This window comes from Cynocephalus volans, chromosome 13, assembly GCF_027409185.1.
Source record: "Cynocephalus volans isolate mCynVol1 chromosome 13, mCynVol1.pri, whole genome shotgun sequence".
Lineage (NCBI taxonomy): Eukaryota > Metazoa > Chordata > Mammalia > Dermoptera > Cynocephalidae > Cynocephalus > Cynocephalus volans.
The window spans coordinates 90,541,652-90,569,455 of record NC_084472.1 but is presented as its reverse complement, the minus strand read 5'-3'; the positions used below and the strand labels follow the sequence as shown (position 1 = coordinate 90,569,455).

Here is a 27,804-nt window from a genome sequence, read left to right as displayed (position 1 = left end):
TTAACTGCCGAAGTGTTGGAGGTAAATGCTTCCAAGACACACAGACAAACCACATCACAAGCCTCTTCTTCCTGCCCTTCTTCTGTGGTACCTTTTAACCAAACGACTGTCTCACCAGGCAGTGCCTCCAGCCTGCCATCACTTAGCCTGCCATCATCTGATGATTTGGGGTCTTCATGCCTGCATAAACCCCAGAGCCTTTCGCGTTGTTTATAGAAATACCCTCTCCTAGCTCCCGAGAGCCTTGTGCACACCCACGGTGCAGGCTCACCCTGCAGAGCACCACCTGGGCGAGCTCTCCTCCCGCTGCAAGAGCGAGTCCTCTGCAGCCACAGCCATTCTCACTGAGCTGCACATCAGTAACCCTGACACCACTGACCGCTCTGCAACACCTTCCCCGAGCTGGGGCTCTGCTGTGACAGATGGCACCACCTTAACCACACCACGTTAATCACTCCTGCCATCACGCATGTAATTATCCTTCCCTCCTTGGCCTCCACCTTTAAAAAAAAAAAAAAAAGACTGATTTCTTGACTGCCATCTCATTTTGTAGCTGAGCATTTTTATTCGCATAGGTGTTGATTAGTAAACCTACTCTATACCATCTGTCAGGGAAATTCTACACAGTCATCCTCATAAGCCCACTTAGAAGAATTCACTTATATTTTCTTCATTCATTTTAGAGTTACTTATGGTTATTCTAAAATGGTTTACTTATGATTAACTGTGTTACTGTAGCTAATGAGTTGTACAGTGAATTGCCTAAATAAGAACTTATCAGAAATTTAGATAAGTATACATCATAGTATGGTTATGATTAGATTATAGAGAACCTTTTTTTAAAAAAATTTTAACCCAGTATTAATACCTGGTAGATAATAAATTTCCTCACTGACTTATATTAGTGTGTCCTATGTGCATAGTTCATATGTCCTTGTTTTTCACATAAGTGATTACTGACCACATGATGCTAATTCTTGCTCCTCTTTCTCTAACAGCTACCTCTTTTGAATTCATTTGCTGTGTAAGAGTGAATGATATAAATAATCTTAATCTATATTACAGAAATTTACCCCTATGATGTTTTGGGAATTATTTTTGCTGAGCCATTTTAATATAGAAATTTCCAAATACATTTTTTATTTTGTGTATCCACAATTGTCTTCCACTGATACCAGTATATATTTCCCATACATATTATATCATTTAAATATGTCTATATGATAAGCAGTCTCTAATAAATGGCAAAAATACTTCAAAATTTTATGGCACAGATTGTCAATTGGGTATAATATATAGGTAATGGCTTCCACTTGAAAGGCATATAACTTTAGGAAAAAAATGGCAACTTTTTTTTCTAAAATTGATATTATGATGAAGTTCCATATAAGCACTGTCATAAACTAAAAGTATATTTGTGCTGTATACATTTTGTTCTTTCAAATATATATATTTTATGCTCTATCAAATCTGCAAATTTCATGCAGAGAGAAATGTTATAATAAACCATATGTTCTTTAAGACACCACAATTACAGAAAACAAAAGATACTTTTATGGGGGATGGGATTTAGTGTTCATCCGATGGCTGGGTATAAAATTTTGCATTGAAATGTTCTATTCAGAGACCGGCTTTAGAAGGAGCCTCTTTCGCCAGGGCTGACCCACCAAGAGTTCCTCCCCTTGCCACAGGTGACCAGCCACTGGTACCAGGAGCTCAGTAGGCATGGGTCCCCTCCATGCCCACTCTGCTTCACATGTCTCTTAACTTTTAAAAACTTAAAGGAATGTTATCAGAACCTTTGACCAAAAATAAAGAGCAGTGTGAGTATATCAATTTATGTACTAACCTATTCAATTTTTTTGTTTTTAAGATCCTTCAGGAACCTAAGAGTTGCACATATAGTTTTGTGGGCACAATCAGAGCTACCTGTAACTGAAATTAATTGCAATTATCAGTTTAACATTGCACATAGGTTGTCCATAAGATTTTTTCTAATAATTAATTCACTATAATAATATTTTCTAAAATTCTAATGGCATTATGTGATTAGTAAAACCCTGATTGGGATAACACACTAAAAGAGTAAGTCTACTTTTGGTGTTTATTCTTTTTTAACCCCTAATCAATATTGTTGAAATCATCAAAATGGGAGTCAGAGCAAGTTTCCCAAGTTTAGTAACATAGTAACCTGATGATTTTTAATAAGAAGAATCTTCTGCTTTTAACATTAACTATAACACGTGGTGACAATAGTATTCAGATTATACTACAAAGATCCCCAAATTTGATTTGGGCAAGGAGGCAAAAATATTCTCAAGTAATTTATCAGACTTACATAAAGGCTCTGAAGCATTTGGGCAGGCCAGTGCCTTGCACCTCTCTGAATGTCCAGTTATCTTCAGAAGAAGATTCTCAAGATACAGTTGGTTAGGACATGAGAGTGATTTTTCTAACAGTTTAGAGAAGAACTTAATCAATAACCACAATCCTTGTAATGAAATGTTTATTGATTTTAGGATATATGCAGTATAGCTATAAAGTAATGAAATTAGATTTATTCTAGATCATTTGAAAACATCTGCTTTAAAGTGAAATCGTGGAAATATGTAATTACTTGTCCACCCCTGTTTCAAGCAAGTATAATAGAAATTTATTTTGTTTTAAAATAAGTATAAAAAGTTCACAAATTATGGTTCTTTATTTATGTGCATAGGTGTGTTTGTATTTAGCTATAAGATAATTTTAACTAAGTGTTCTCACTAATGTTTTATCTCATTTGCATGTATTATGTAATCTCCATAATGCTCAGTTTTGTGCTATGGGTACACCGGCATGCTTAATAGTCCTGAGCTCAGCTTCTGTGAACTAAGCTGATTCAATTGAATTAGAATATGTATCTATTGAATGTGTCATTAGCATCAGGTTGCATGTTATAAAAAATATAAAATGCTTATATATGACCATCTCCAACAAGAAGCTTGAGATACCATTGGAGATATAAAATACTCTAATATAAAACAATCAAAACAAATTATTAACCAGAGGTCCATAAAGTGCTAAATTAGGTTGAAATAGGGAGAAGCCAGTGTTTGAACATGTATTTCTGATGCTTTACCAGGAATTTGATTCTTCTAGAATGGGCTGCTTCATGATCTATAAATCCAAATAATTGTGTTCCTTATGTTAACCACCTTGCTCTGCAAACATTCATTCACTAGAAGATATCCCTGACTAAGACTGAAAACAAGCACCTTTCCTCATGTCAAAGAATATTCATTTCAAATCCCGCATGCAGAACAGTATGACAGTGATCTGACCAGTTAATTAACAGTTTTAAGGCACATTCGTCTTACACATTTATTTGGTACTGACTCCTGCTGACACCATTTGGCACCTCTTTTGGCAGAGTGGCATGCTCATTGGTCAGCTGCTTCCATTCTTCTAACCCTCTCCTGTGCCCTCTGATCTATGAGAGTGAACTTCAGAAATAAAGGAAGAGAGAGAGGACACTGAAAACATGTACCATGCCCCTCTGACATCAGTTTTCAAAATAAATAAAAACTTGGCAGCTGATTACTGTCATGTGAATGAAAGTCTTTTATTGTCACCTAAAGGAATGATGTTTACAGGGCACCATGTGCTTTAACGGGATGCTTTTGCACTTTTCTCAGAGCCAGATCACAGTGAATGGAAACTCTGGAGGTGCTGTGAGCCCCATGAGTTACTACCAAAGGCCGTTTTCCCCTTCAGCCTACTCTCTGCCAGCCTCACTCAACTCAAGCATGATCATGCAGCATGGCAGATCCCTTGGTAAGTATTTGATCGCCATGATTTTCAAGACAATTTCAATATGACAAGTACAAACCACATGAGAAAAATACAAGGCATCCAAATGAGGCACAATGTCAACACTCCAATGTCTGATGGCCTTATCCTAGGCAAGGAACTGGGGCAGAGGATTCAACATCGGAGAAAATAAGCACCCAGCTCTTCCGAGCCGAGGACTCCATCTGTATCTGAGCAGGCTATTAGATGTTTGGGGGAGGTGGGGTAGAAAGAAAAAGAAGTGGCCAGCTAGGGAGAAGAGAGTTTACACCTGGAGAACATTAATGTAGTTGCTTTTTCATTGAGGCAACGTGTTCCTTTGTAGAAGAGCTTTCATGTAGAAAATTCTTTTGGTATATTTAAGCGAGAACTGCTTAACAGTTAAAGGACTATGACAAGGGGACAGGCTGCTTGACAAAGTAGTGAAGTAATAAACTACTGGCTTCCAAAGTAGAAAACAACTGTTCAAACTGAGGCTGGAAAGCCATCAGACAGGGACATGGCAGACTGAACAAGAGAAAGGTAAGTTTCCTTAAATGAAGATTCCGTAATTTTATACAGAGCTAGTTCTTAACCCTTTGGAGATTAAGAATTGGATGAAAAGTACAGCTCTCCTACAGAAAAAAAAAATGAACATATGAATATTCATTAAAAAATTTTAAGCGTATTATTTCATGGGGCTCATGAATTCTTTGAAGCCTCCTGGAAAAGCAACTGTGCTACATGATAGAAACATTCCTATGTGGTAAAACATATTAGGATAGTTTAGAAGATAATGCAATAAATATTTCTTAATTTTTAAAAATGCAAGTTTTAAAACCCAAAATATTTTTTAAAATATCAAATTGAACCGTCATACGAATTCAGGCTGAAAACATTTCCATGATGCTGAGTAACTAGCAAGTTTCAAGGACAGCAGGAAACAGAGGAAGTCTGAGAATAGCATGACTGCCCCCTGCCTCAGAAGTGGAGACTGATCCCCTGGACCACCACAGACCAGCAACAGAGGGGAAGAAACTAGAACCCAGGAGTTTAACTACTGGTTCTTCTTTGACAGCTGGCAGCTGGCAGCCCCTTCCCCAACACTGACTCATATATTGAAAGAATATGACGCTCTTAGTTTACTAAGGAACATTTTATGTTGTTGACATCCAGTGTGCACATTGTGGAACTCGGTTTCTGTCGTCAACAGAACCTCTATAAGACTTTAAATGTGGCCATGGGACTCATTAGAGAAAAGTCTAAATATACTTGTGCCTTCTCTAGTGCCACTCCTGGGAATCATCTGTGAATCTTATAATGATGTCTTTTTAGAGTGAAGAAAGTTGAATTTCCTTGTGACAAAAGTTTGTCCTTTAACAATCAGTCCATAGTGTAGTATTATAATAACAGTCCACTGTATCTAGATTTTTTAATGAGCTATGTATTATTGTAAAGTAATACTCTACAAATTATTCTAGTCATAACATTTTCCTAAATAATTATTATCAAAGTCTGACTCTGTCCCATTGCCTGTCTTAGTGAACAAAGTTTTGTCCCACCCCACCCTCACCCTACCAAACAAAAAATATAAATACTCGTATGTAGATAGGCTTTAATTTTAGAACTTATCAATGGGAAGATTTTACGTATAAACTATGCTACATGGAAAGAAATTTCCTATATAAACATTGAACAAATTCTAGTTGGCCAGTGCTGTGATAGGTCCCGAGGAGAATATACAAGTCTACCCTGCCCTAGATAAACTTTATATTTAGTTGAGGACAAAAGATTACAAAGATGAGAGTTAGTGAACCATATAAGAAAATAATAAAGTAGAGGGCTAACTTGTATTGCATAAGCTATAGGTGGGTGGAATCTTATGAACCGTATATAAAGATAGAGTTGATACTGTTTGCTACCTACTGGGTGTTCAAAAAAACTTTGTTGCTGATAAAAATACTAGCATGGTGGTTGCCTGCTCAGATCTTTTTTGAAATTAAAAAGAAAGTCAATCAGAGTCAAATATCACATTGTGTCTCAATTTGAAATAGCTTGGAAAAGATATTACTTTTGCTTTCAGTGGGACATAAAGCAGTTTTATTCCTAGCCTCACTCATTCCTCATCAAAAATGTATAGGAAATGCTTTTCTGATGCAAAGTAAATTGAAAATAGACAATAGTAATAGCTGTTATAAATGTTATAATGGATCTTAAGAGAGATCTTAACTAATATTTTTATGGTGAGTTAAATTTCTTTAAGAGCTTATTTATGATGTTTTGTACAAATTTTTCATGAAAAACACATTTATATATAATATATATCTCCTATATATGTACATACATATATATAAATGATATCAATGAATCCCACCCTGAAACATAAGTACTTTTTCATTTCCTTTCTGAGTGGCAGACCTGAGCAACTATGGCATAAATAGTATACACAAAGTGTCATTCTTGGTCACCAAGATTTCGAAATTAATTACAGAAGAATAGGAAGTTGTATTATTGATTGTACCAGATAAATGGTAATAATGTTGATTTTCAAAAATACCTATGAACTAAGAGTAAATGGATATACAGTGCAAATATGTACTCTGTTTCTTCTGAAAGTATACTGAAAATGAATAAACATGAACACAAGAACTTGGTAAGCCTCATCTAATTTATATTCTTGGGACAATTTTTTATCATCAAAGAATTAAAGTTTGGTTTTTCGTATTTTAATATTATGGGCATCATGGCTATTTAAATAAAAATTAATTAATACTAATAATTTTAAAGCATTCATTTATTCATAAGCCTTCACATCTAAGTATATGTTTGAAGGTGAAGATTTTTTTAAATGATTTTTTCACTTTATTTTTCTGAAATCACCATCATTGACTTGACAGTCATATCTTTTGCCTAAGAATACATTTCAGTACTTTTAAGTATAAATTATCATGTGATCTTTCCTCTGTGCAAAAAAAAAAAAAAAAAGATAAATAATGGTAGTTAGCAGTATCACAAGAATAATATTAGTGTAAATTATGACCTGAGGGAAATTACTACTTGTCTCACCTTCTATAAAACTGGTTCCCCCCCCCCAACACCCAGCTCCCAAGATTACTGGAAGGATCAGATGACTTAATGCATGCAGGGGCCTTACTCAACACAGTGACTGCCACACAGTCATTCGACAGATGTCATTCGCCCTCTCACCCTTCTTCATAAAATGGTGAGGTCCTGGTTGTTATAGGTCTGTTCGATATACACCTGCACAATGTCCACCACGGTAAATGAGTTAAAAGAGATAATGATGAAAGTGTGGATTCTATGTTACAGTTGGCATAAATACACAATGAGAGGGACTATTAATTTATGATTCCTCATACATCAAATACTACATTCTATTTCACCAAATTTTCCCCACAGATTCCCCAGAGACATATTCGCAGCATGCACAGTCTCTGGATGGCACCACCAGCAGCTCAATGCCGCTGTACAGATCCTCAGAGGAAGAGAAGAGAGTGACGGTCATCAAAGCCCCGCATTACCCGGGCATTGGGCCCGTGGATGAATCTGGAATCCCCACAGCAATTAGAACGGTAGGAAATGCCAGCATGTGCGTCGCTCTGGATCTGAGCACAGACTCCACAAAGGATGGATTGTCTATGGCTTTGTGCATTCCTAGGGTCTTATATAATGAGGACTGCCCTCTGTGCCATCTGAGTTCTCATGAATATTATGCTGTGTGTGGCAGAGAAAGAACTGTCGATTGAAGAGAATTACGTAGTTTTTCTATTTTAATTAAAAATCAAGAAAATTGCGATTTTGTTGATCAATAAAACTATGTTGTGGTTTTTTTGTTTTTTGTTTTTTGTCTTTTTACCTTTTACCAAGGAGGGGTAGGGCACTAGAAAGAAAAGAGAAGGAACAACAAAATATGAATTCTTTGGCTGCATTGAATTCTCACGTGCATTGTCAATAAACCAGTGATTTGTTTCTTGAAATGGATGTGTGTGAACAGCAGGAGATTGAGAGCTGTGAATTGGGAGTTAGGAGGTGAGATGATTGGAGTGAAGGGAGTTAATGTCAAAGAAAGGAAAAATTATCTGAAGAAAAATACACATTTCAGTGTCCCTCTTCAGCTGTGCCTGCTGAGAGCTTGATAAGTGAAAGTGTTTGGATTTTTTTTTTTTTTTTAGTCTTTAAACTCTGCCAAAGCATTGCTCAGTGTGTCAGGGCAGCCCCTTCTGGCAAAGTTTAGAGGTAGCAAAGGCAGCTATTGAGAGCCCGGGCAGGCAGCTGCTAGCTGACCAAGTCCACTTGAAGAGAAGGTCTGTGCTAGCCGGGAGGAGGAAGCCGGGGAAGCCAGGATGAGAGCCACAACACCTTTGCAGGTGAAGTTTGGGAGAGGTGCGCGTAGGGAGCTACGGCTGCATGTACTTTGCCTGCAATACCCACATAAAGGGCTGGGGTACTGCCAAAAGCTGCCGCCCTGGAATGCAAACCTGGGAAGCCAAAGACAATAATGGATAGAGGAAAAGAATGGAAAAGATAGAAAGAAAAAAAGCCGTGGTAAGATTGGAAACGCTCAAAAAGAACTAAAGTGTGGGGGTTTTCTTCTCTCCTTGAATTTGCATTAAGAAATACAATATAAGAAATAGGGATTGTGAATTTTATATACCAAGAAACGAGTTAAAAATTGATTATTCTAAGCATCTGTACATATTATAATTGGAAGCCAAAAAGTAAATCATGGGTTTTAGACTCGTTAGATTATGAGAATGTTGAATGCGACTAATTATAAAGTTCTAAAAATCTGTGGTGGAACTGATGATTGTCATATTTAATTAAGAAAAAGTTCAGGGATTGTGACTAATATTTTTAATCTTATGATGATTACATGTTTCTGGTGGTGTTTTGTCGTTTATTTTCCTTGTAAGATTTCTAACTCGAAATGGTTAAATTTGAATTTATTTTTTAATAAGGTAGGAATACAGTGTCAGACAGGTATGGGGTCCTTGATTTTGCCTAATTGTCCCTAGAAGCAGAGTATATACGTTACAGATTTTGCCTGAAAAGATTTTATCTGAAACCTCTAGATGTATTTTTAAGTCAATAAATATTATACAAAAATGGACATGCAAACCTGGTCCATTATTTTTTAATGCATAAGACATAATGTTCTTCATTATCAAGGCCTTGCTTTATTCTTTTTTTAAAAAGAAAAACAGATGCTAGAGGTGGCTAATGAAAATAAAGTAGTATTAAAATGTTCATATTGTTTATTTATCTACTGCCAAATCAAAAGCATGCTTAATATGCAAACACATACACTAAACATATCATGCTAGTTCCCCATCTATAAAATAGAAAATTAAATATGAGACAACCCAGAAGCTCCTTATGAGGAAACATAATTTTTCTCTCCAACTGTGCTCTTTCTTACTCTTAGTTTACAGAGAAGGTACAGGTTTGTGAAGAATCTTCTGTGATTCACATTTGCTGTTTTGCAGCCCTACCGAACACATCCCCAAGTATAGCTGTGTTTATAAATGTTGAGTCACTCCATCTCTGAGCCACAGCAGGCCAAGAATCTCCAAGGTTGTTTTTCTTTCTCATCCATGTAGAATGTAGTGATTCTCAGACTCAGATTGCTTTGCATTAGCTTTCTGCTCAGTGTACACACCAAAGGCAGTGCTGTCTCGCCTCAATGTACCACGTTACCGTAGCATTATGAACAATCGACGTATACCAAGAAAATAGAATTTTGTCATGTAATCCAGAAACTCTAGAAAGAAGCTCAGAGTCAAGAAACGGTACTTCTGAGTTATTTTTATGAAGAGAAGCAACTCCCAGATTGCCCTCTCTCATATGACCTCTGGGATGTCTATGTTAGCCTTTTACTGCCAATCTTAAAAACAACAACAAAAATCACTAGGGCTCAGATCCTATGAGATTGTGTAATTAAGTCCAGCTAGTTAAGTGAAATACAAGATTCTTTTCTACTTCAAATATAACACTTGTTTGAGCATTTTCAAAGCTGGAAAGGGGCAAAACTAGAACAGAATCACTGTATACAGGTGTATAGAAAATTTCTCTTTTTTCTTTTTGGAAATCTCTGCATGTTAAATCAGTGTAGAGCTCTGATGTTTTGTAAACTGTAGGAATGTAAACATTCAGCTCTATGCAATCAAGGTTATAGAAAACAACTGCAGAGTGAATTACTGGTAGTTATTGTCCATGCGAAATGATTTTGAAGGACACACAAGTAAACTTCCTCAAATCTGACTAGACTTCTATTTTCTTAATCTCAGTGTTAGGCATAACAATCTCCATGTTGACGTTTATAAAAGGAACTTTAAATACTCAGAGTACTTCTTTTAGAAAGGGACATAGAGTTTTAGTATTCCCATTTTACCAGTCTCATGTTCATCTTTGCCAACCAACGGGGCATTTCCTGGCATCCCTGTGCTCACCATATAAAGCTAGCAGATGGCATTACTGTGAGATCCTGCCTGATATAGGCCCTCCAGCAAGTGAAAAAAAAAAATCCCGTCTGTCAAGATGCATTGCCATATCCAGGGGTATGACTTACTTACTAGGCTTCCTCGTCGCCATTGGTTGGGTCCAGGTATGGTTGGAAAGCAGTTTTGCACAAAGTTATGTCTTATTTTCTGCTGCTTTAACATTGTAAAAGAAATGAAGCCTAATGAATGAGAAATTGGTCTTTTTTGATAATGGATGTCCCTTAAGGATACATGTTCAGCTCTTTGTTTGAAGCAGCAAATAATAGACGCCTGCTTCATCACTACACTCCTTCCTACCAGCTCCCATCATTTGACTATATTTTCAATCAACAATCCCTTCAAATTTCCCTTGTAGAAACAGCCTAGAATGAAGAGGTGATTCACAACAAAGTCAAGTAGTCCTTAATGTTAATCTATATTTGGGGTGATCTCCAGAATAATATATTCTTAGAGATCAAAATAAATTTAGATATAGCACAAAACCCTCAATTTCCAGAAGAAAAATGCAGTGACCACATTTCTGAAAGAAAAATCAGGATTATAATCAAAACCAAAGTTCAGTCTAAAAGTACAAGAATATTTTTATAGCAGTCCTAACAGAATTTTTAAATCAAAAAAAACTATCTTGTAAAATCAGATATGTTTAGTTACTATACGCAGAATGTCAAGTTTCTTGCCCAAGTAGCTCTGAAAGACTTGGGATAAAGATCTTGCCAAGCAAAATCATTAATTATGATTATAAACGCATATCATAGTCTAGAGTTCCATCCCATAAGCAAAGTTCATGCATTATTTGATTCTACAAATATTTGAGGCTCTCTACTGTTATTTATTGAGCCTTCATGTATTATATTCTAGGCGCTGCTCTAGGCTTTTTTGTATACTTTGTCTCATTTAATTTTCATAACCATCTATGACAGATATAATTATTTCATTTTAGAGTGGAGGAAACTGAGGCTCAGAATGTTTACATAACTGGCCCAAATTTATATTGCTAGGAAGTATTATACAGCAATTAAAGAAACCAAGATTTGAATCTTGGTTCAAGATTCAACACTAATTTTCTTCTTTCCACCACAGCCTAGTGTTCTTATCATGTCCAAAGCCTGGGGTGCCATGGAGTTTCTATTCTCAAGGAACTTACAACTTAGCAAAGCATATGTTGTGTACACTCTATTACCATGATAAAAGAAGTTTTGAAACAATATCTACATTTTTAGATTTGCTCTAGGACTCTGGATTATCTAGCATATTCAGTATTTTAATAAGTTAGACTAGCAAATATCAAATCTATTTCTCTAAATCTAAGCTGATCAGAACAGTGTGAGTCAAAAATATTCCTCAGTTAATTATAAAATTAATGTCTTGACAGAACACCCAAAAAGTTTTTAAGGATTGTGATAATTATCACCAAAAGGAATTAAGCAAACTATTACTATAACTTTTATTCAGTGAATTTTATATAAATATGTTTGTGCAAATATCAACTATCTAGTGCTGAGCAGAGCTATGATTCGAAAAAATAAGCTATAGCATCAAATGTTCCAATTAAGCCTAAACTCAAACACGGGGTAATAGATTTACAAACTGCATACATAGCTGAATAAATTGCTGAAATTACCATCAAGTAATAGTAAAGAACCAGAATGTTTTATCACAGAGTAGAAATCCGCTATTAAAAAGGTAAAATATAGAAATGAAAACATTGAGGAGCAATGTTGATTTGAAAGCAGTTTTCTAACTATTGGACACTCTCTGTTATAGACAGTTGACCGACCAAAGGACTGGTACAAGACAATGTTTAAGCAGATTCACATGGTGCACAAGCCAGGTATGTATGCTGTTGTTTTCTGACCAGGTCCTCGTGGGCTGAAGGATGTACACTCCTCTTTTGTATAGATTTTGTTCAGACAAATTGTCAGGACCCCAGGAAACTTCACAGCCCCTCTCATTTTTCTTTAAACATTCCTTTTTATTCTCCTTTTATCGCCCTTCAAATCTCAGATCCCTGTGCCTCTGAGTAACCCTTGAGCTGCCAAGAAGCCTCTAAAGGGGCAGCCCTTGGAGGATTGCCAGGTGCTCTGTCTGGTCTTATCCCTCCCTCCTTTTCTACCCTCAGTCTGAACCGGTGTGTTGTCTACTTAGACTCATTGTGTGTTCCTGTGTCCACCCCATCTGCTCCTTATCAGGAGTTAGTATAGGTAGGTCTGAGCCCGCTCAGAGAGGGTGACAAGAGATCTTTAAATCACTGACTAAAGGAAGCTCCTGATGCAGAGGAGAGGCTGTCTGGGGAAGCAACGACAAGGGACTGACTGTATGCTGTGAAGAGGGCAAATATGTTACAGACAAGACAGGTCGGTCTGCAGAGGCCCAGCAAAAAGCAATATCGGAAAATAAGAAGTGGGTTTATGAACAAGGAAAAATGCTTTGCTTTTCTAACAAATTTCTTTTGTTTCTCTGAAGTTCTGCTGTCTTGTTATGATATGATGACCAAACCTATATTACCATAATATTTATGTTTCATTTTCTAGATGATGACACAGACATGTATAATACTCCTTATACATATAATGCAGGTAGGATGGGTTTCCTTGCTTGCAATGAATATTTTGTGCTTGGCAATGTTTGGAAGGACTACACAGTCACTTTTTTTTTAAACCACTCGGTTTGAGCACACATTTTCAGTTTATATAATTAAGAGGATGCTTCTTTTTCTTTGTCAGAGCATGCATAACAAAAGGATTGATCTTTTCTCATGGAAATGAGAACTAATACTGGTTTATCTCATTCATTCCCACTGTTAGTTTATTCTCAGCTTCAGGAATGTTTAAACAAAGTGTGAAGGACAGTGTGAAAGAACATAGTGTTACCCAGGGTACCAAATAAGATAAGGATCTTTTACCAGCCGAGAGTGATGACAATTGCGTAAGATATTTCAGATACACTTCACAAAAAACAAGTCAAGCAAACTATTTTGTGACCTTGTCCGTGCTTTTGCTCAAAAATGCAACCATTCATTGAAAGATTTGAAAAATCCCACTTGGCTGGGCCACTTTTCTGACTCAGAGTTACCAATGGCCATAATGGAGTGACTGACTTCAGTTCTGAGCATTTCCACTTGTCCTGGAGTGTTTCTTGTGAAGTAGTCTGCAGGCTGGAGTGAGGGACCCCTTACGAAATATTTCCCTTTATCACTTTCTCCTCTCACTGCCCTGCCTCAGGCCCAGGACTGTTTGATTGTCTTTTTTCTCCTTTCTTTAGAGCATGTGCTGAGGCTCAGACTCCTCATCCCCCTTCAGCAGCTGTAACCTCACTTAGGGGTCCCCTTGCTGACCTGGCTGCAGAAATACATGAGACTCGCCTCTCCTTGACACCTGAAAACCAGTGATCAGGCCCTTTCACTGTCAGGGATTTTGCTGCTAGTTTCGAGAAGCAGATGGAGGAAAAATGAGTCAAACAAGCCTAACAAGCTTTAGGACCTCTGGGGTTAGGTCCTGGCTCCCCTAGATGAGAGCAGGAGGCCCACAAAGACTTCTATTCCTGGTCACGGGTACACCAAGCTTACCTCCTTTATTCAGGCCAAAAGTAGAGTCTGACTGTGGAATTGAAGCAAAACCATAAGTGCAGACTTTGTCTCTTTTCATTTGACATGAAAATTTGCATGGACTTTCATACACAGATAAGTGCCAACAGACTTAGTCCAAAAGATTGATGTTGTGGGAAATTCAGAATTGTTATAATTTTTTTAATATTGAAGTTTTTGTTACATTAGTAATGAATAAATTGAACAGCATGTACATATTACCTTGTAGAGCCCTACAAGTTTTATCATTTTATCAGAGACAAAGCATCTGCAACTAGTCTCTTCCCTTTCTGCTAACCCAACACCCCACTGCTTTATGTCTTGTACTTTTCTGCCCTTTTCCTTTTTTTCTATCCCATCCCTGCCACTCTCTTTCCCTACCCACCCCAACTAATCCTTCAAGGCTAACTCCATAATATCTTCTCTGACCAATCCACCATCTTCTAACAGCTTTTAATTTTTAATATATTTTCTTCATTTGGTCTTTATTATACGTTACGAATTATTTTCAGTTGTAATTCTGTTTCATTTCCCCAGATGCACTGTAAGCTTTTGAGAGTTTATGTCTCCTTGTGCTTTGCACAGCACCTTACATATACAGCTTGTTTAATATTTTGTTTGATTGCAACTAACATGTCAATTGTCATATGCAAATCAGAGTTTTTAAAAAAGATATTTGCAAATAGTTCTAAGTATTTTTTATCTTCCTCTGAAACCTTAACTGTGTTATTAGTTTATATGATCAAGGAGAAAATTTGCTGAGTATTTGTAAGTTTATTCCTAGTACCAGTCTGAATTATTACTAATTCCAAAATAATTGATGAAGATTTACTATAATCAGTGCTTGTATATAGAACAAATTAATAATTAATCAATAAGTCAATAATGATTAGCAAATTAATAAGTTAATAAAGAATGTACCATCTAATGTATGCATTAGGAAGATGCTGTTGACAATAATTTTGTCAAAATCATTGGATATTTTGAGGGGTACAAATCTAATGCACTTTTAAAATGTTATTTGCTTCTGTTTTTCTGTTCTTGTTTTTTTCACAATAGGTCTGTACAACCCACCCTATAGTGCTCAGTCACACCCTGCTGCAAAGACCCAGACCTACAGACCTCTTTCCAAAAGCCACTCTGACAATGGCACCGGTGCCTTTAAGGACACATCCTCCCCGGTGCCTCCACATGTTCCACCTCCAGTCCCACCGCTTCGACCAAGAGATTGGTCTTCAACGGAAAAGTAAGGCATTTTCTCCAAAATGGCATATATTTAGCTTAGGATAAAAATAAGGTCACATGACATTCAGTAGAAGAATTAGTGTGTACTTTACAGAGAGAATATACATATAATCTTATTAGTCCATACACTTATCATATTGACCTCCTCTATGGAGATTGTAGCAAATGCTTTCACAATCTTGGCTTGTGATATTGTAGTGCCCTAAGTCAGACTTGAAGTAACATGGGCACAATCTCTACTTTTTGATCAATAAATGCATATGAGACGAGTAAATAGAAATAATAGAAACAGAAATAATTGACATGTACTTCCTTTGGTATAGCAGGTTAGAAACTATGCAGTTAATTCTGTTTCCTCAGAGTTGAAATGTTAGGTCTATTAATAAAAAATCTTTTCTGAAAGCAAGGAAAGTTATTTATAAATCATAAATAAGGCATTAGTTAATAAGTGTCTATCTGTGACTCATCTTCACCCACTTTTTGAGCTGATACTAATTTTCATTTCTCTGCTTAAATATTTTTATAGAAGCTATTTACACTAAAATAAAAATTTATAAACATACTTTTATTGTGTCATTTTTAATTAGAATTATGACTAATATTTCTACTTATAGGGAATGCTTGTTGAGAGTTCACTATGAGCCAAATACTAGGTTAAGGGCTTTTTCTGTATTAAATCATTTGTCTGAGAACAACCCAATGAGATATGTTTTGTTTTAGTAAGAAACTGTTATTTAGAAAATTGAGGTAACTTGCTCAGCTCTTACAGCTATTGCGTCCAAGCCAATATTCAAACTCACTCTGATTAAATTCAAAGCCTATGCTATACTGGTAATTAATAAATAAGGATATAAAATTATTCTTTATTAATGCTGGTTATTAGGCATCTTCCGTCATAACCATCCCAGAAAAATTGTGTTTAACCCCCCATTGTACCATTAAGAGTAATTGATGATCAGATAGTGTACAGGATACCATGAAAAAAGACACACATCATGTGTGAAGAGATACTCATTTTAATGTCAGTCTCCTCATGATGATAATGTGTTTAGAAAGTGTAATGTCTTAAAACTGAGAAATAATTTGCTAGACCCAAAATAGTATCTTTACCATCAAGAAAGAACCAAAATTAACTCAGATTTAAATGTACTATTATTATTTTTATTAAATGTATTATTATATTTAGTAAAAATAAATCTCTCATTAAGAAATATGATAACCTCTTAAAGAATTCAGAGGACTTTCACAAATATTGACTCATGCAATGCTCAAAACATCTCTGCAAGGAAAAAAGGATACAATTTTACTGTCTATGCTTTACACAGATTGAAAAACTAAGACTGAAAGGCTTAAGGCGTCTACTGAATATTACTCATCAGTTTGGCAGAAAGCTAGGCCTTGCCCCTAATTCTGTGTCTTAGAGCACCTCTCCCTATTTCCAACAAGCCTCAGAATTTTATTTCATTCCATGGAATCAGAATTACGCCAATCTATAGTCACAAAATCCTCTTGGATGATATTAGTTCAGGGAAAAGAGCTGTGAAATGGATGTTTGACTCTGGCTTTTCAAGCTAACACCAAAAGAGGATCTCCTGTGCCACACAACTTGCATGCCAACCCAAGTGACACTTTAGTAGTTTTTACAAACCGTGATGCCACTTTCAAGAAATAAGATCGTGGTGTGTACATTAATCCTTGTCACTTTGGATCATGGCTGCCAGGTCACAGAGTGGTGGGTTGCTCACAAAGCTTAATGGAGCATACTACCAGTTATTTTAAACACAAATATACACAGCTGCTTTTAGTGACCCGTGGTTTACTAACAGGTCATGGTCTGCATGCCTACAAACCCCTCATGTGAGTTTTTGAGCCAAAGTAGGATAGTCATAGGGGAAAAAAAATAGAGGAAAATATAATATGAAATAAAAGAAATGACTTTCTTTAAATCATTTATGTAAAACAAAACATAAATGTGATAATTTTCTCAGAGTAACTTTTTGTCCTGAGAGGTTGTTTAAAAATATATACTAAAATTTGAGAACAGATAGTGAGTGGTTTTTTTTACAACTGCTTTAAGCATACAGGATTATTTTCATGAGTGAGTTGTTTATTTCTAGGCATGACTGGGATCCTCCAGACAGAAAAGTGGACACAAGAAAATTTCGATCTGAGCCAAGGAGTATTTTTGAATATGAACCTGGGAAGTCATCAATTCTGCAGCATGAAAGACCAGTAAGCACTTGTCATTAAACAGAATACCTGGACGCTCTCTAGGCTTCCAGGGTTCCCAAATAAACCTGAATTTCATATCAGTTAGCAACTTTGTCACAAAGGTAATTTATTTATTGGCATTATTTAGAAATCATATTTATTTTGTATCATGATTTGAGCATCTTGTCTCGGAATTGAAAGATGCACTCTCTAATATATTGTCCCTACTGACTAAATATATATACATATATGTTTGTGTTTGTGGGTATATATGTGTGTATATATATATGTAGGATTCATTTACATGTAACTATATCTGTGCCTAATCACAGACCTGAATTTAGGTTTGCTTTGGTTTGGTTTTAAATCAGTCATAAATGGAATACTTAATTGCTATTATAGATTACTAAAGAGAAAAATCATTAAGGAATCTCCCCAATACACATGAACCCAGGCAATTCCATCCCTTGGTTTCCGCATTGGTTTCTTAGTATTTCTTTGGCTTAAGGGGAAATTTTCCAAATGCCCTTTTTATAACAAATTGTTTTAATTGATTCTTATTAAATCCCTCTCAGGTTTCCAAGCTCAAGTCTCCTGATTGATTGTCATTCTAATGGATCAAGATTATATTTCACTTTACAGTATTTTTTCCAATTATTTATTTTAATTACATGTAAACAAAAAGATATATAAACTTGGGAAAAACCACTTGCCTCCTCAAAGTGCAAGTTAACAATTAGGTTCTTCCTTGGCCTTCTTTGTTTCTAATTTCCCTCGTCCTCCTTTGTGTGTCCTTTGCTTGCCCTAAGGATCTCTTTGAAACTCTAGCATTCCTCTGCATCTCCATCCAAACCTGCTTCTAGAAAAACAACTGATGTCAATTGCAATTTACTCTCACCCTTGCCTTAAAAGAATTTAAGGTGTCAGTGAACAGGAAAAAGAGAGTTTTCTTTTTTAGCTCTTTCTAGAGTCTCCAAGAAATCATATATAATGCAAAGTCAGCCCTGCAATTTAACTGTAAACCCAGGCCTCACCACACCCAACATGAGTGTCCTGGATTTAGTTTTGAAACCTTATTATTTGTGGTTGTGTTCTTGAGCAACATGTTCAAAAACCTTATAATCACATAATTCATACAGGACATTTACATAAGCCTTCTTTGCCTTTCTTCAAATAACATATCTTTTAGAGTAACGGGAATTCAACAGAAAAACTGAAAGAGTGAAGAAGGAATATCACTAATTTGCAGGCTCCATTGTAAACTTGTAACCCATTTACTAGGTTCTTGGATTGAATATCATGATACTTTGACATTTCCAGGATGAGAATGGAGTGAGCCACAGTGTGACCACTGCATAAAATTGAAAATAGCAAAATAATAAATCTCAGATTTAAATGTAAACTATAAAACTTTAATGGTCATCCTAATAATTTATGAGACTCTTAGGATAATGGACATGGTAATTGTATTGGAATGCTTTTGTACCTGTGGTGTCAGGGAAAAGGATCAATTTTAGAGACTTTCCTATCAGAATATTTGTATTATTTACTCACTTAACAAAATTGGTTAAGCATCAATTATGTACCGGAGTTTATATTAGGTGCAGGAACACAACAGTGAACAAGACACAGTCTTCACCTTGAGGATCTTCAAGTCTGTCATTTAATGTACATGCATTTGTGCAAAGTAAAATCCTCTTATATGGTTAAAACAGAGGCACACCTAAAAAACTCTCCCTTTGCCCCCTCCAGAGCTCATTCATGGGCCCTGAAATTCTCACATTACTCGTATCTTTGAGTTAAAGCCTTAGAGGCTCTTAGTTTAAAAACAGAGATAATAACAATACTTACAAATCTTTATTGAGCATTTACTCTGTGCCAGGCTCTCTAATTGGTAATTTATGCCTTATTTCATGTAATGTCGCCAACAACCCTATGAAGTAGATATACGGTATTCCCATTTCACAGATGAAGAGACTGAAGCACACATTAACTTTGCGCCAGTACCCCCATGGCTGATGGGTGCTGGAGCTAGCAGTTGACTCCTGGCATATCATGCCTGGTGCTCTCGATCACCACTACACTGCCACACCAGGGTTACCTGAATAGGAAACACATTTAGCTAGTAGTCATTATCACCTTAATTAGCTTATTTTATTGTTTTTTTAGTATAAATTAGTTTATTTATTGGCTAATTTTATAACAGATTAGTGCACTCGATTCACTTAACCAGAAACATGGGCCCTGAGTACTTACAATGCAAGACCAGTATACTCAAACTGGTTCTAAGAAGATAGGGAGGTCTGGAGCATGAGTGTTACCAGCAATTCAGGTGTGGATCGGTTTCTGCAGCCACAGGAAATGATAAGCAGAAGGAACCTAGAAACTTGGGAGGAAATGAGAATGGATGTCTTATGGAGAAATGGAAAGAATCAAAACTTATCTCTCCTAAGCAACTTTGCTGAGGGCCAGCCTTATGCAAAATGACTTGAGCTAATCATATGTACCGTGTTGGTCAGGCTTTTTATTATAGGACTAGTCTATTATCTTTTTTTTAAATCACTCCTGAGTTCATTCCAACTGCCTCTATAAATCAGAAAAACACAAAGGGCTAAGAGGACAGTGGTGTTGCAGAGACTGGCTAGGTATTGATGAGGTTTACATGAGATTGTGGTATCTCGACCACACAAGATATAAAGGATGAAGAGCAGGTTTGCCCAATGAGAGTGATGTAATAGCAAACAACGCCTAGGTATTCCAAGGCATTACAAATGCACCCTCATGTATTTTTCCCCAGGATGGTTTGGGAGCACTCTTTTGCTCTTTTCGTTTTTAATTTTTGAAAAGTATACCTAATGGCTAGGCAATTTTGTGTTGCTCTTTTGAATTCTAGAAGACTCCTCCATCTGCCTGGTTTTCCTAAGTGTCCTCTTGGGTTCCCCTCCTCCTGGGGAACCCAAAGTCCTACCCACTAGCAGAAATGCCACTGCCACCCCTCTCTTCCAGTCCACAATTGTCCATTACCTGGACAGCCACCTGATTCATTTCCCTGATTCTACAATCTACTCTCCACCGCAGCTAGGACAATCTTAAGACAATCTTTATAAAACCTCCAGTTCAAAACTTACTCCTACCTCTCTCCTGTCCTTAAAGCAAAATCCAAATCGCTTAGCATAATTTATAAAAAACCTTGTGATTTGGCCCCAACTGCCCTCTACAGCCTCATCTCTCCTCCTGCCCTCCCTGCCTCACTATGTCCCAGCTACACAGAGAAGTTTCAATACCCTACTTGCTGGACCTTTGCATAGGCTATGCCCTCTGCCAGGAAAGCATTCCCCACCACCTCTCCCTTCACATGGAAAATTCCATCCCATCCTTCAGGTCTCAGGTCACAGTGACACTGGCCCCAGGAACTGTCCCTGACTCCTCAACACCAGGTTTAAAGCTCCCCCTGCTGTGCACCCATGGCACACTGTGCTTCCCCCCAAGGCCTTTACCATGCTGAATTGTAATGGCCTATTTACTTGTCTGTATCCCTCACTAGACGTTTAAGCTCCTTGAAGGCAGGAACCATGTGTGGTGCACCAGTTGTATCCCCAACACCTAGCACAATGCCTGGTGTATAGTAGGTGTTCAATGAATACTCACTGAATTACTAAGGGAATGAATGAATACAGGTCTTACCCTTGCAATTGGTGGGTAAAATTGGTAAGAGACTGAATCCCTGTTCTGTTGCTTATCTTTGAAGTCTATACATTTCTAGTGACAAAAGGCCCAGTGGGTTTCCATCAATGCATGGACGAGGAATTAACACTGCTATTAGCAGCTGTGGCTCACTCATTTCCTGATTCGTGGGGTACAAAGGAGGCAGAGGGGGCAAAAGTCCTCCCCAGCCCCTGACAAAAAGGTCCCCTTCCTCCTTAGGAATCAGTGGCATGTGCATTTATGTTCTTTAACAGGAAAGTAAAAATGAATGCACTTTTTTGAAGCTCATAAATATTCATTCAACCATAAATTTAGAAATGTCCACTAAATAGACCTAATGTTTAATCTAGAAAAGCACTTTGCAGTCACCAGAAATTAATCTTTAACTGACTAGAACCACAAATAAGAACCATACTTTCACAGTTTATTTATTCCATGAGACAATTATACAAACTCTCTGCTGGGCTTATATTAATAAAAACGTTACATCCCATCTAGATTGGGATTGCTTGTAGGTGAGCCATGTTAAAATTTTTTTTTAATTTAATAAAGCATTTGTTTAGGATCTATGTTTGATACAATAAAAAGCAATATGAGGATGTTTTCTTTCCCTACAGTAACTAACCCCCCACATAATGATAAAAGTAGAAGGAAACAAGCATTGAAAACACTGTGAAGAGTTGAAATGCAGTTTAAGCAAGCCATCAGTGAACAGAAGCTTCTTTATCAATAAATATTGTCACTTGAAGCTAAAGCTATAAAAATTTTGGAAGTTTCATCTGATGGTTTGAACCATAAAGAATTATTTCAATTAACTATGTGTAGAGCATTTGTTGTGGAACCACAATAAATATAAAACATAGTAGCCAATGCCATTGAAGCTTAAAATCTAATAAGCATAAAATTTTAAGAATGAAATGCGTTGGCACTTCTTTTTGTCTGGAACAACATATAGAAAATATATGCCTCAGTGGGAATACCAAGAACAGTGGAATTTCCATAACCACAAAAGCAACTAAATGCTTTTAATTGTAGAAAATAAAAATTTTAAAAATTGGTCACCCTTTTTAATGAGTCATGTGTGATTTACAGTTTTAGCTTTTTTTGAGCACTTCCAATTCCACTGATGACACAAAGTTAGTTTTAAGCAGAGTTTGCTGGGTTTTTAAAAATGAAAACAAACAAACAAAAAAACATGGTTAGAAAGATGTGCCTCAGTATCTCTGCTCTTTGGTCTTTTATAAGCAATTAGAGTAAAGCATAATCATACTTCCTGGATGAATTTCTGAGTGTTAATGTTAGTGCTGAACTCAAAAGATCTTGCACATTACACATAGTGTTGAATTAGTGAGGTTATTGATGTGTATTTAATGTCTGTTGGCTGATCAACTGTATGTGTTTCACTGGCTATTGTGAGGCTTCTGTATACCTTAGCAGTAGCTCTGGATTGCTACAAAATACATTTAATTGTTGCATGACTAAAGCGAGTTCAACAGGTCAACCACAGCAAAGAGAAAATTCTAGTTCTGCCACTTACACTTTCTTTAACATAAAGCATGCACCTTTCACTACCTTCCAAAGTTATAGGTAATTACCAGTTATCATTGTTTTGGGTGTTTTCTGTGCTAATTTTTATTGGCATAGATTCTAGATGTTTTCTGTGCTAATTTCTATTGGCATGGATTCTACATGGTTTATGACTATAAATTGAATTTTTAATTGACAAAATCATAATTAATGGAAAATTGTCCTTTTAAGGAAGGGCACGAGATTATAGATATTCTATTGTAGAAATATATTTCTAGAAATCATACCTTAGTATACCCATTTGCTATACATTCTCTTAAGGTCGAAGTCAAAGTGAAGTTATAATAGCTAATAAATATACTTATTTGTTTAGTAAATTTGCTGCCCTCTGCTGTTCATGATGTTTTTAAGTAAATCTGTTTCCTCCAGAAATTTCTATTTCCCCTTAACAAAACAGAATTCAGTATTTGAAAGCAAAGGTCACAAAATGAAAAATTAAATAATATAATTGAGTGTGTAACATTAGAAAATATGAAGTTTGAAAAAGTCAGGAGTTAGTTTCCTGTGGAAAAAATTGTGTGTCTCTATAAACAGGACAAAAATTACTGGAAAATCTCTTTAATGTCAGCTACTCTAAAAATCAGCTCCAACAAAACCATTCCATGAAATAATTAAATGTTGCATCTATAATAATATAAATAATAAATGGATAAAAATAATATTTTAGCAATATCAAAATCTCAATTAATACTTTTGCAACTATTGAAGCAAATTTTTTAATTAAAAGAAACTGCAAATCAGTTACTAGCATACTTTTTTCCTACTAATTTCACTGTTACTTCTGAAATGTAAACCTAAAATAGTATTAGCATAAATAAGTGAAAATATCTCAAGATTCCTGCAACATTTTCCCATATCTAGTAGATATTCTGATTTTTATTTATTGCAATAAATAACATATAACAATGAAGCAAAATAATATTTCAAAGAAAGAAAAAAAAAAGTCTCACTTCCAGAACAGCATTGTAATCTTTTGTGCATGTGTGTATTTCCTTACTGTGCTCTTCCAGACACAGTAATATCATTGTAACTACTGTACAGTTATATTCTACTTTTGTCAAGTGGGCTCCCATCAAAAATATTTCCCACATCATAAATATTACTACACAGTCTTTATACTTATGATCAGTACATATTATAGATAACTTAGGCCCTGTGCTATTTCTTATGATGCCTCAAACTTTTCTATTATTTTCTGTAGTTATTACCATTGTAATTTTTTATTATAAATATTGTAGCAAAGCCACATCACTAAAAGCACATTGGGTATAATTTATTAATAAATATAAACTGTGCATCACTAACAAAACTGTTGTAAAAGCAACAAGGCAATAAAACACTAGAACAAGCTCAAGTCAGAACAGTGGCTTTTGTTGGAATATGCAGTATTTCAAAGCTCCCAAAGTTACAAAGTCCATAGAGTATTTCTTTCAGAACTGAGAGGCAGCTATGCAGTGAAAATCCTCGAGTTCCTTTAAGAACTGTAAGGAAACGAAATGGAATTTCTTTGAAGCAGTGAGCGCAGTTTAACAGCCCTTCTGGAACGTGTCTTGGGAGACCCTTCTCCTGGCAAGGGTAAATGGCTTTTAGGAAACCAAATCATTTTTTCTTAGAATTATTTTTTCTGAATTAAAATACTGTACTGTTCAATTGTACCACATTTAATTAGTGTCACATGATAATTATCAAAGAAGTAATAACTCACATGCAGTACTTTAAGCATCCAGTTTTAATATAAAATCAATAGCCTGAATCAATCTAGTCAGGCATGTTTTACTTGAAAGCATTAAGAATATCGCTGGGTAAAGCAAACGCTGTGTGTCTGTTTTGTATTACTGAAGCAATTGTATGTATTTTCTCAAACTGCTTATATTAATACTCCTAGTTCTTTCATCTTAAATGCAACATTCAGAAACCACTGGAGGAGAGCAAGTCAAATATAAAAATTGGCTTTTTATCTGAATTAGAACATCGAGGAAACCGAGGTGGGATTTTATCCCACGCTTCCCCCAGCCATGCACAGTACAGTGAAAAACCTAACCCCACCCAGATCCTTTTCTGTAGCTCCAGGTAGGCAGGTGGAAGGTGAATCTTGGAGTGTCTCCTAATATATGACATTTCTTCACTTTTGGAGAGACTCCTGACCTTCACATCTTTGCAGTGGTCCAGACCCTTCCTAAGGTATCTGAGTCCCACCCCTCCCTCCCCAAGCCCCCAGGGACATTTCGCTCTCCTAAAACATTTCCTCCCACCTGGCCTAAGGCAGGGCACGAAGCACGGCTAGCCGGGGTCCTCTCGGTTCCGTCGAGAACCTCTGTCTAATGAATCAGTTTCTGCTTCGCCCCTCTTTCTTGCAGCCCCCTCCCCCAACAACACCTGTTCCAAGAGAACCCGGCCGGAAGCCTCTCTCTCTGTCACCCTACGGAGAAGTCACTGGTAGCCCCTCCCCGCCGCCCAGGAGTGGCATCCCCGCGCCGAGCTGGCGCGCCCCGGCTGTCTCTCCCGTCCGGGTGAGCTCCGTCCTTCGTTAACTTTTCTGATGCTTGTCGGGAAGTTCAGGTGCAGCCCCTGCTGCCCGGAGGCTCAAAGGGCATAGTCAGGGGCTGGCTACCCACGACTCCCCGGGCTGCCCCTTTTTGTGGTCACTCACACCGCGGCTTCGTCATGCCAAGAGACCCCTCTCACTCCTCCCCACGCCCGTCGTTTGTCCTCCCACCTTCCCCTGTCCCCAGCCCCACCCCAGGCTCTCCAGGTGCCTGCACCTGAACGAATGGTCTGCAGGCTGCAGTCACATGCTGGGACTGCTATTCCCCAGTGAGGGCAGGGACCGTGGAGTGACTCACCCAGAGGAGCTTCTTGGTGACCGAGTGGAGCCTCTTCTGAGACTCTGGCGTGCTGTCCCTGCCCATTCTCGCTACCAGCGAGAGTTTTCCGTAGTTAATGCAACAAGCTAAGGAGAACATTAGAGAAGGTGGACACAGGAAAGAGCTAGGGACCTGCGCCATGCCATTGACGCTCATCTTCATGTCCTAATTTTGCTGGACCTCCTGCGTTCTCTCCAGCCGAGTCCGTGGACGCGTCTGTGCATGTCTGTGTGCGTGTTTCGTTGCACACGGCGTTTCCCTCACTCGGCTCAGTGTGCCTTTTCCTTCCCTTTTCCTTCACATCTGCTCTAGACTGATCGCATAAATCCAGATGACATAGATTTAGAAAATGAGCCCTGGTATAAATTCTTTTCAGAACTGGAGTTTGGACGCCCGGTAAGTGAGGTTAGACTATTAATGTAAGAAAAATAGGAGAATGTTGTTTGATTTTTAAAACGTACCATTATCAGAAGAGATAGGTGTCACTGAGAGAACAAAAGCCGAATGCATAATATGCATACACATTTGGTACGGCTTAGTCCACATGCACTTCTGTACCAAGTGATTAATAGTGCTCAGATATTTCCCATACGGTTTTTCCGAGTCATGCATTAGGATTCCTTTATATCTAATTAACTGCAAATTTAAAATGTTGAGTTAGTTTCTGCCCTGGAATATTCAGACAATTATTACAACTTTATAGAAGATTTGTATTTGTTTACAGTCTGTTTTGGTCTAGTTCGAACAGAAGAGCAATTTGACATTTTTAATAATAACAATTACTATTACTATAGCTCCCATTTGCTGAAGAACCCCTAGGCACCTGGAGAGGGCTGGATTCTGTACTCATTATCTCTGTGAGTCCTCCCAAAGCCCCTCCAATAAGAAGAAAAGGGAACCAGATGGATTAAGTAATTTGCCCAAAGTAGTAAATGGCAGAGTCAGAAGTTAAACCCAGGCCTGTCAAACGAACAAACAAACAAATCTCTGAGCTGTTTCCACTATAATATATTGCCAAAATATTACCACTATAAAATAGCTCATTTAACATTAGGGATATAAGGGAAGGAAAAAATTAGGAACCCCTATGGACCTGGGCTTCTAGTATTGCTAGTGAAAGCCACCACATCATCCATAATCCCCAAGCTCCCATCAGAGGAAGCTGCCCTGGTTGGGCCTTCTGGGAATTAATTGCTTAGTCTGGGATAAAGAGTCAACACAAGCTTCAAATAACAACTTCCTTTATTAACTCATTTTATTTAGGAACTGTATCTACCAACAGCAGTGCATTTGATGTGTGTCAGTTACATGTGTTTTATGAATTCTAAATTCTTAAATAACATACCAGTTACAATGCACAGCAGTTTTTCTTAGAAATCAGAGAGTACAGCTGTTCTTTTACTATATCATATACAGATTTATATACTTGTGTAGTGTTCATATATTGTATCCTGGGTGGTTATGGTAGTCTCTTTTATCCATTAAACTGCAAAGGAGACTTGGTTAGATTTATTATATTTTATTAAACTAAATCAAAAGTGACTGTAAACGAATATAAACCGAAGAACTTTTCTTAGAATTTCTATTAATTTTTCCTAGAATTCTATTTTTCTAGAATTTCTAATAGAAAAAAAATGTTTTCTCTCATTTTTTTCTAATTTGTACCTTAATATTAACATAAACACATTTTATTTCAGAGGGAAAACATTATCTTTACTTTATATTTATTATTATTGTTGATTAGAAAGTTTATAGGGACTACTCCAATTTCTGTACTAAGCCTAAATTATCAGCATTTTCTATAATCATTTTTAGTCACACATGAAAACTCACCAGCATGCTACTCACTCACTCCTTTAATGTTTCTTTAATATACCTTGCATTCGTCTGTGGTCAGAGACTAGGAGTGCTAATTTTGATTTGATGAAATAAGTTTATAAAGATACTAACTGAACACTAGCAATTTTGCCCAGTGCTTGAAAATACTTACAAACTTTGCACTCTTCCTCCTAGGCTGCCCCATTTTGCTCCATTCATGTCACTCTTATGTGTACCTGATGCTCTTGGCACTCAATTTCTAACTGTTGTCACCTTTTCCACATGGTCATTCCTTGCTGCCATTGATTCTCCTCCATTCCATCTCCACACTTCTGCTTATGTGGTGCATCTACACCCAGCCTCCTAAAAAGGCTCTGGACTATGTGCAAGATCAGTCTTCTGGTGTTCCCAATGAGGTAAAAACACATTATTCTCTCTTTTTGAGATTTCTCTTTTAAGACAC

The 27,804-nt window shown here is 36.9% G+C and overlaps 1 protein-coding gene across 13 annotated transcripts in view; it reads left to right on the top strand.

Moving 5' to 3' along the window:
• Positions 1-27,804, top strand: part of SORBS2 (sorbin and SH3 domain containing 2) — a 95,000-nt gene that overhangs the window by 21,085 nt on the left and 46,111 nt on the right. For 2 of the 13 annotated variants that reach the window (XM_063076452.1, XM_063076454.1), the window contains 6 exons: positions 3,675-3,813; positions 7,228-7,400; positions 12,093-12,159; positions 12,860-12,904; positions 14,971-15,157; positions 17,274-17,388. In XM_063076452.1, coding sequence (XP_062932522.1) covers positions 3,675-3,813; positions 7,228-7,400; positions 12,093-12,159; positions 12,860-12,904; positions 14,971-15,157; positions 17,274-17,388 — 726 coding nt within the window. Of the gene's footprint in view, positions 1-3,674; positions 3,814-7,227; positions 7,401-8,120; positions 8,196-12,092; positions 12,160-12,859; positions 12,905-14,970; positions 15,158-17,273; positions 17,389-25,016; positions 25,170-25,835; positions 25,920-27,700; positions 27,758-27,804 lie in introns of those variants that run through there. The other 11 variants (XM_063076460.1, XM_063076453.1, XM_063076461.1 and 8 more) reach the window with 9 other exon arrangements.